This window comes from Hypanus sabinus, chromosome 6 (genome assembly GCF_030144855.1).
Source record: "Hypanus sabinus isolate sHypSab1 chromosome 6, sHypSab1.hap1, whole genome shotgun sequence".
Lineage (NCBI taxonomy): Eukaryota > Metazoa > Chordata > Chondrichthyes > Myliobatiformes > Dasyatidae > Hypanus > Hypanus sabinus.
In genome coordinates, this window is record NC_082711.1 from 144,225,190 (window position 1) to 144,233,602 (window position 8,413).

General features: G+C 41.7%; 1 protein-coding gene across 3 annotated transcripts in view; it reads right to left on the minus strand.

Moving 5' to 3' along the window:
• The window catches only part of LOC132395915 (B-cell CLL/lymphoma 7 protein family member B-like), a 39,563-nt gene extending 32,529 nt beyond the window's left edge, over positions 1 to 7,034 (minus strand). For all 3 annotated transcript variants that reach the window (XM_059973106.1, XM_059973105.1, XM_059973104.1), the window contains exon 1: positions 6,847 to 7,034. In XM_059973106.1, coding sequence (XP_059829089.1) covers positions 6,847 to 6,938 — 92 coding nt within the window. In that variant the 5' untranslated portion in view covers positions 6,939 to 7,034. The remainder of the gene's footprint in view (positions 1 to 6,846) is intronic.
• Positions 7,035 to 8,413: the final 1,379 nt, after the last annotated feature.

Sequence of the window (8,413 nt, forward strand, 5' to 3'; positions counted from 1 at the left end):
GCTTATGAAAGCATTTTTTCCTTTTAAATTTTAAGTCATGTTTGTAATTCAAGCCCTACTTTCTGCCACTAACCTCAGCACAAATACTTTGGGTTTAATGAGCATGGAAAATGCAGAAAAAGAATTGGTGAGCAAGGATGAAATTTAATATTTATACACCTGAAATTGTACATTTGAAATTTCCACTGATTCTTTATTTGGGTAACTGCCCACAGTGTAAATATACTAATAGACGATTAATAGTAAAGCTGAAGATGTTTAAAAAGGAATTTTCTAAATTTTCATAAAAAGAGGTGGTCAGTGAAATTGCAAATAAAAAGAAAATAATTAACTTGTTGATTTAAGTTATGTAAGTATTTTGCTCCAATACTTATAATAGAAAATAGTATTCCGGTTAACCTGGGAAAAATAAAAAGAATACTAATTCAGCAGGATTAAATCACGAAACAAGAATGAAGAAAACAATGGCAATTGGGGCCACAGAACCAGATGGTTCCCTTCACAGAACTTTCAAGGGAAGGAAAGAACAATACAGTTACTAACTGTAATTTTCCAAAGTTCTCTCAAATCGAGAACCATTTGGCCTATCGAGTCTGCTCCACAATTCCATCATGGCTGATTTATTATCCTCCTCAACCTCATTTTCCTGACTTCTCCCTGTCACCTTTGACACCCTTCAGGGTCTTTTTACCCTTACGGTCCCTTAACTCTATCCGCAATAATTCAACACCTTCTGACACCACGTCATCTCTTTCCAATAATTTGATTTCATTTTTTACAAAGAGCAACACCAACCCTCTACCTTCCTGCCTGTCTTTTCAATACAATGTGTATCCTTGGACATTAATCTCCCAGCTGTAATCTTCTTTCAGCCTACATGTCACTCTGTAACTGTGCTACATGCTCATCTAACTTATTCTGTATACTACACACATTCAAATACAAGACCTTCAGTCCTGTATTCAACTTTCAGAATTGATTAGAGAACTCCAAGGTGAAAGTGATCAGAAAATAATCAAATTCACCCTGAAATTTGTGAAGGAGAAGTTCAAGTCAGAGTATCAGTATTACAGTGGAGTAAAGGGAATTACAGAGCCATGTGAAAGGAGTTTTTCAGAATTAATTGGAAAAGAACACTGGCAGGGATGACAGCAGAGCAGTAATAGCTGGAATTTCTGGAAGCGATTCGAAAGGCGCAGGATATATACATCCCAAAGAGGAAGAGATATTCTAAAGGCAAGATGTCACAGTAAATTAAAGCAAAAATTAATGGAAAGCTTTATTACAAATCAACAGAAGGCAACTACAAAAGACATAAAGCAGGTAAAGATGGAATACGAAAGTAAACTAGCCAATAATATTAAAGAGGATACCAGAAATTTCTTCAGATACATAAAGTGTAAAAGAGAGGTGAGAGTGGATATCGGACCGCTGGAAAATGATGCTAAAGAGGTAGTAATGGGGGACAAGGAAATGGCGGACCAACTGAATAAGTACTTTGCATCAATTTTCACTGTGGAAGACACAAACAGTATGGTGGAAGTTCCAGGAGTCAAGAAGTGTGAGAAGTTATACTTTTTTTGGGAAATAAAGGTCTGAAGGTAAACCAGACAGTGTACACCCCAGGGTTCTGAAAGAGTTGGCTGAAGAGATTGTGGAGGCATTAGTAAGGATCTTATAAGAATTACCAGATTCTGGAATGGTTCCAGATTACTGGAAAATTGCAAATGTCAATCCATTCTTCAAGAAGGGAGAGAGGGAGAAGAAAGGAAACTACAGAAGATGGTGGAACCGATTATCAAGGATGAGGTCTCAGGGTACTTGGAGGCACATGATAAACTAGGGAAATTCTTGCCTGACAAATCTGTTGCAATTCTTAGAAGAAATAACAAGTAGGATAGACAAAGGACAATCAGTTCATGTTGTGTAGTTGGATTTTTGGAAGGTCTTTGACAAGGTGCCATACATGAGGCTGCTTCACAAGCTATGAGCCCATGGTATTACTTTAGCATAATTAAAGCAGTGGCCAATTGGCAGGGAGCAAAGAGTAGGAGTAAAAGGAGCCTTTTCTGACTGCTTGCCGGTGACTAGTGGTGTTCCACATGGGTTTGTGTTGAGACCGATTCTTTCTGCACTATACATATTTGATTTGGATGTTGGAATTGATGGCTTTGTCGCAAACTTTGCAGATGATATGAAGATAGGTAGAGGGGCAGGTAGTTTTGAGGAGGTAGAGAGGCTACAGAAGGATTTCCAACAGATTAGGGAAATGGACAAAGTGGCAGATGGAAAACAGTGTTGGGAAGTGTATGGTCATGCATTTTGGTAGAAGAAATGAAAGGGTTGACTGTTTTCCAAATGGAGAGAAAATACAAAAACTTAAGTGCAAAGGGAGTTGGGAGTCCTTGTGCAGGATTCCCTAAAAGTTACTTTGCAGGTTGAGTCTGTGGTGAGGAAGGCAAATGAAATGTTAGCATCATTTCAAGGGGACTAAAATAAAAAGCAAGGATGTAATGTTGAGTCTTTATAAAGCCCTGGTGAGGCATCACCTGGAGTATTGTGAGCAGTTTTGGGACCCTTATCTAAGGAAGAATATACTGAAACTGGAGCGGATTCAAAGGAGGTTCACAAAAATGACTCCAAGATTAAATGGCTTGTCATATGAAGAGGATTTGATGGCTCTGGGCCTGAAATCAGTAGAATTCAGAAGAATGAGAGGTGATTTAACCGAAACCCAACAAATGGTGAAAGGCCTTGATAAAGTGGATGTCGGGAGGATGTTTCCAATGGTGGGAGAACCTAAGACCAGAAGACAAAGCCTCAGAACAGAAGGGTGTCCTCTTAGAATGGAGATGATGAGGAATTACTTTAGGCAGAGAAAGGTGAACCTGCGGAATTTTTGCCACAGGCAACTGTGGAGGCCGAGTCTTTATGTTAATTTAAGGCAGAGGTCGAGAGATTCTTGATGGGTCAGGATATGAAGGGATACGGGAGAAGGCAGGAAATTGGAGCTGAGAGGAAATTTGGATTAGCCATGATGAAATGGCAGAGCAGACTCGATGGCCCAAATGGCCTAACACTGCTCCTACACCTTGTGGTCTTACGAAGCAAAAGCCTATTAACCTCTACTTTAAGTATCCTAATGAATTGCTCCACAGTTAGTTGTGGCAAGGAATTTCACAGATGCACCATACTCTGGATAGAGAAATTCCTCCTAATCTCTGTTCTACAGGGATGTCTTTCTATTCTGACGCTGTGACCTCTGGCCCTAGACTTTCCCCACTCTAAGAAGATAAGACGATGGCATGTTCAATTGCAGTGGCTTCTACGGGATCAACCAAAAGTGATGGGTTGTTTTTACATTTTTTTTTAACGATCAAAAGAACCTGCTGTACATTAAGTACTTAAGGTACTGCAGGTCTACCTCATCAGTGAATAGCTCGTTGGCAGAGAAACTGAAGGAGCTGGATGGTGCGGATCATGCTGCTGCTGGTTGCGGCAGAGAGGCAACAGACGAGTTGGTGTACGAAGGAGCTGTGCAGTATGACAGCAAGTGATTGTCTTGATTGCTTTTCTTGTGATCGCAAGACCCTGTTAAGACATTGTTAACATGGAATGCTGCAAGTCCGAGTCACTAATTTATTAGCAGTTGGTGGGGAAGCTGTGTGGTCTTGGTTGTAGTGAGGAATAGGCCTCAAGCCACAACGTTGCCTGTTTACAACTGCCCAGGAGAGAGGCATCAAAGTCAGTGCACTCCACCGGGGGCAGTGTGGCACAGTATCAAAGCAGGAGTCAGTGCTGCCCCCTAGTGTTTACTCAGCAGAAGACAAGCTGTATTGTGTTCAACTGCAGACTCCTGCATTATTCATGGCCTCAGGGTTTTGGACTATATCTTTACTTTACTGGTATCTTTTACATGCTTGCTGTCTGATATGTGCCTTGTGCTGTGTGACTGTTGGTGCTGTGTTTTGCACCCTGGCCCTGAAGTAAAGCTGTTTCATTTTGCTATATTCATAGATATTCATGTGTGGTTGAATGACAATTAAAGTTGAAATACAGAATACATCCTCTCTGCCTATGCCTTTCAACATTCAAAAGGTTTCATTGAGATTCCCCCTCATTCATCTAAAATCTGAGCAGAGATCCAGAGCTATCAAACACTCCTTTACGTTAACCCTTTCATTCCTGGGATCATTCTCTTGGACATCCTCTGAACCCGCTCCAATGGCAGCTCATCCTTTCTGGATAACAAGCCCAAAACTGCTCACAATATGCCGTATGGTCTGATCGATGCCTTATAAAGTCTCAGCATTACATCCTTGCTTTTATATTCTGGTCCTCTTGAAATGAATGCAAAAATAGCAATTGCCTTCCTTACCACCTGTCCCTCACCTATCTTCATACCACCTGCAAACCTGGCCACAAAACCATGAATTTTGCCATCTAAATTATTGACATACAACATGAAAAGAAACAATCCCAATAGTGATCCCTGCAGAACACCACTAGTCACCAGAGGCCAACTAGAAAAGCTCCCTTTATCGCTACTATTTACCTCCTGCCAGTCAGCCATTCTTCTATCCATGCTAGTATTGTTGCAGTAATACCATGGGTTCTCATCTTGTTTAGTAGCCTCATGTGCAGCACTTTGTCAAATGCCTTCTGAAAATCCACTGACTCTATGTCTATCGCAAAGAATTCCAACAGATTTGTCAGGCAGGTTTTACCCTTAAGGAAACCATGTTGACTTCATTCTATTTTATCATATGCCTCCAAGTACTCCAAAAGCTCATCTTTAATAATAGACTCCAACATCTTCCCAACCACTGAAGTCTGACAAACTGGGCTATAATTTCCTGTCTTTTGCCTCCCTTTTTAAAGAGTGGAGTGACATTTACAATCTTCCACTCTTCAGGAACTATTCTAGAATCTAGCGATACTTGAAAGATCACTACTAATACCTCTACAATCTCTTCAGCTACCTCTATCAGAACCCTGGGGTGCAGATCCCTGGAGGATCAGAAGAATCTTGAGGACTGAGTCCATAGGACACTCAAAGCCACTGTGCAAGTTGACTGTGTGGTTAAGAAGGCATATGGTTTACCTGTCTTAATCAACCATGGGATTTAGTTTAAGAGCAGAGAGATAATGTTACAGCTATATAAGACCCTGGTCAGACCCCACTTGGAGTACTGTGCTCAGTTCTGGTCCCCTCACTACAGAAAGGATGTGGAAACCATAGAAAGGGTGCAGAGGAGACTTACAGGGATGTTGCCTGGATTGGGGAGCATGCCTTATGAGAACAGGTTGAGTGAACTTGGCCTTTGCTCCTTGGAGCAACGGAGGATGAGAGGTGACCTGATTGAGGTGTATAAGATGATGAGAGGCATTGATCATGAGGATAGACAGAGGCTTTTTCCCCAGGTCTGAAATGGCTAACATGAGAGGGCACAGTTTTAAGGTGCTTGGAAGCAGGTACAGAGATGTCAAGGGTAAGTTGTTTTTTTTATTACGCAGAGAGTGGTGAGTACATGGAATGGACTGTCAGAGACGGTGGTGGAGGCGGATACAATAGGGTATTTTAAGAGACTCTTGGATAGGTACCTGGAGCTTAGAAAAATAGAGGGCTATGGGTAATTCTAAGTAATTTCTAAGGCAAGTACATGTTCAGTACAGCATTGCGGGCCGAAGGGCCTGTATTGTGCTGTAGGTTTTCTATGTTTTTATGTTTAGATCAGCTGGTTCAGGTGACGTATACATCTTCCAACCTTTCAGCTTCCCAAGCACCTTGCAACTGCACATACTTCTATCCCTTTAACTCTCAAACTTAAGGCATAATGCTGTCTTCAATCAGCAGTCCAGCATCCACTCTTCTAATAGCTGAAAAAACTTTTGGTACCTCTTGATTTCCCTTTTAGGCATAGTTGTCTCATTGTCCCTTTCAAATATTTCTTCTTTGGGATGTATCTATACTGCACCTGCAAGCTCCAGCCTTGTCATTCTACCGTCATCCTGCCAGTGTCCATTTCTACTCAGCTTTGGCCAGCTCCTCTCTCATTCCTTTTATTCTACTGTAATACTAATACATCATCTGATGCTAGCTTCTCAGAGAGATGTAACTTCACCTCAACAGAGCATGGTCTAAAGCATGGTCTAATTAGAGTTGGCCTTTCAAGAATGAAGTAGGAAACTATTCCACACGAAGAAGATGGCTCAAGCTGAAACTCTCTTACGTAGTAATGGTGCTAGTTAACCGATTAAAATACCCCAAAGTTTCAGACATACAATTATAAAAACAGAAAATGCTGGAAACACACAATGTTTACTTGTTCATTATAATGGAAATTGCTTGAGATACTTTCCAATTTTCATTATTTACATATTTTTAAAGTTTCATTTATTGGAGAAGAGGTGTGTGCTGCCTTCAGGTAACGATGGGACAGGCTCATGAAGCCAAATCTGTCTCCTAAGCGTGGTCACGAAGAACATGTCTATAGAATGAAGGCTGAATAGTAATGCCAAAGGTCTGAAGGAGACGGCTTCATAATTCAGGCCTGCGTGACGGCGACCGACCCCACAGCGAAAGTCTGTGTGTGCCCGATAAATCAAACCCTCCCCCTAACCGCGCCCCCGCGGAGCTGCAGGAAGTCCCACCTCCGATTTTTTTTTGTCGGCCCAGAGACGCGGTTACCACGGAACCTGCAACGCAATGCCCCTGTTTATTGGCCAGATTAAACGTCAGCAACAGCCATCCGAGACGTCACATCCGCTGTCACTTTTCGTTGCGCCCGCCCATGCTCATCTCTTGCCTGAATAAGAAAAGTACTTATCAGGAAACCTGCTCACCATTTTCGGACTTTCTCTATCGCTGCCATAACCTTTTTGATGTCATCCTTGGCTCGGCTGCGAGTCTCCGCTCTGACCGACCGGCCCGACATCTTTTCATCCGTTATCTTCTTCGTAAAAAAACTTTATTCGGGTTCCCGACAAGCGCGGTCCAATCCCACCCACGGTACATCCATGCGCATGCGCCCGGCGACAGCCTGACGCAGATCGGGCACGTGGCTGGCGGACGTCATCACGACCTTCCCGCAAGGTTATTTAAATATTATGAGCATTGAAAGGCGTAAAGCCTGGATTTCTCCTTATACAATAACTGGTTACGTTTATAGGGCCTGTATTACATGGCTATTACCTAGCATGAGAAATAGGTGATGACTAGAAAGTGGAGGTATTCGGAAAGTGATGGAAAACTTGGTCCGAAACTTTTTCTTGAACTCTTACCATCTTCCTGAAACTTGTTAATGTACGCCAGAAAATATGATGAAGAGTATTTAAAAAAATAACATCTCTGCCCAATAAATGATACACCTTAAGATAATTATCCAAATATTTTAAACTATTTGTTATAACTACCGCATAAAAACTTGCATTAGTTACAAGTTGTAAACTAATCACAAATGAGAAAATCTGCAGATGCTGGAAATCCAAGCAACATACACACAAAATGCTGGAGGAACTCAGCAAAATAACGGCCTGAAATCTTAACTGTACTCTTTTTCCATAGGATGTTGCCCGGCTTGCTGAGTTCCTCAGCATTTTGTATGTGTTACAAGTTGTAAAGATGGTTCTTTCATAACAAAATCATGGTTAATCTTGCAATTGGTTTGGATTTCAAAGTGAAATATTTCTTAACGTAAAAGAAAAGAATTCTGATGCTTCAATGGTCAGTTGATTAACCATAATCATTTTTGAAAAGTAATGCTGTTATAACTTGAAAAAATTAACATAGTGAACTGGGTTCTGAGGTGACTGATGAAACATGTGGGACCCTCAGAATATCATAGATGGGGCAGAAGGTGACAACAGTAATGCATCAATTAGCACTACATTTTAGTAACTCCAGTGACCTTAGATGCTAACTATGTGGAGTTTGCATGTTCTCCCGGTAACCAAGTGGAGAAGGCAGGGGAGTGGGTGGATGACTGGAAGAATTGAATTAGCCCATAATTGAATGGCGGAGCAGACTCGGTAGACTGAATGGCCTACTTCTGCTCCTATACCTTAAGATCTTATGGAATTCCTCACACATCTGAAATACCTGCCTTAGTTTAATTAGCTATTGTAGAGCTGCGCTGTAGCGTAGCAGTTAACACAATAGCTTTGCAGTGCCAATGATTGCTGATGGGGCTTTGATTCCCGCTACTGCCTATAAGGAGTTTGTACCTTCCTCCTGCCATATTCTGAAGATGAGTCGGTAAGGGTTAGTGAGTTGTGGGCATACCATGTTGGTGCCAGAAGCGTGGCACACCTGTGGCTGCCCCCAATCCTCAGTGATTCAATCTGATGCAAACGATGCATTCCATTGCATGCTTTGATGTACATGTGACAAAAACAAGACAAATCTGTGTCT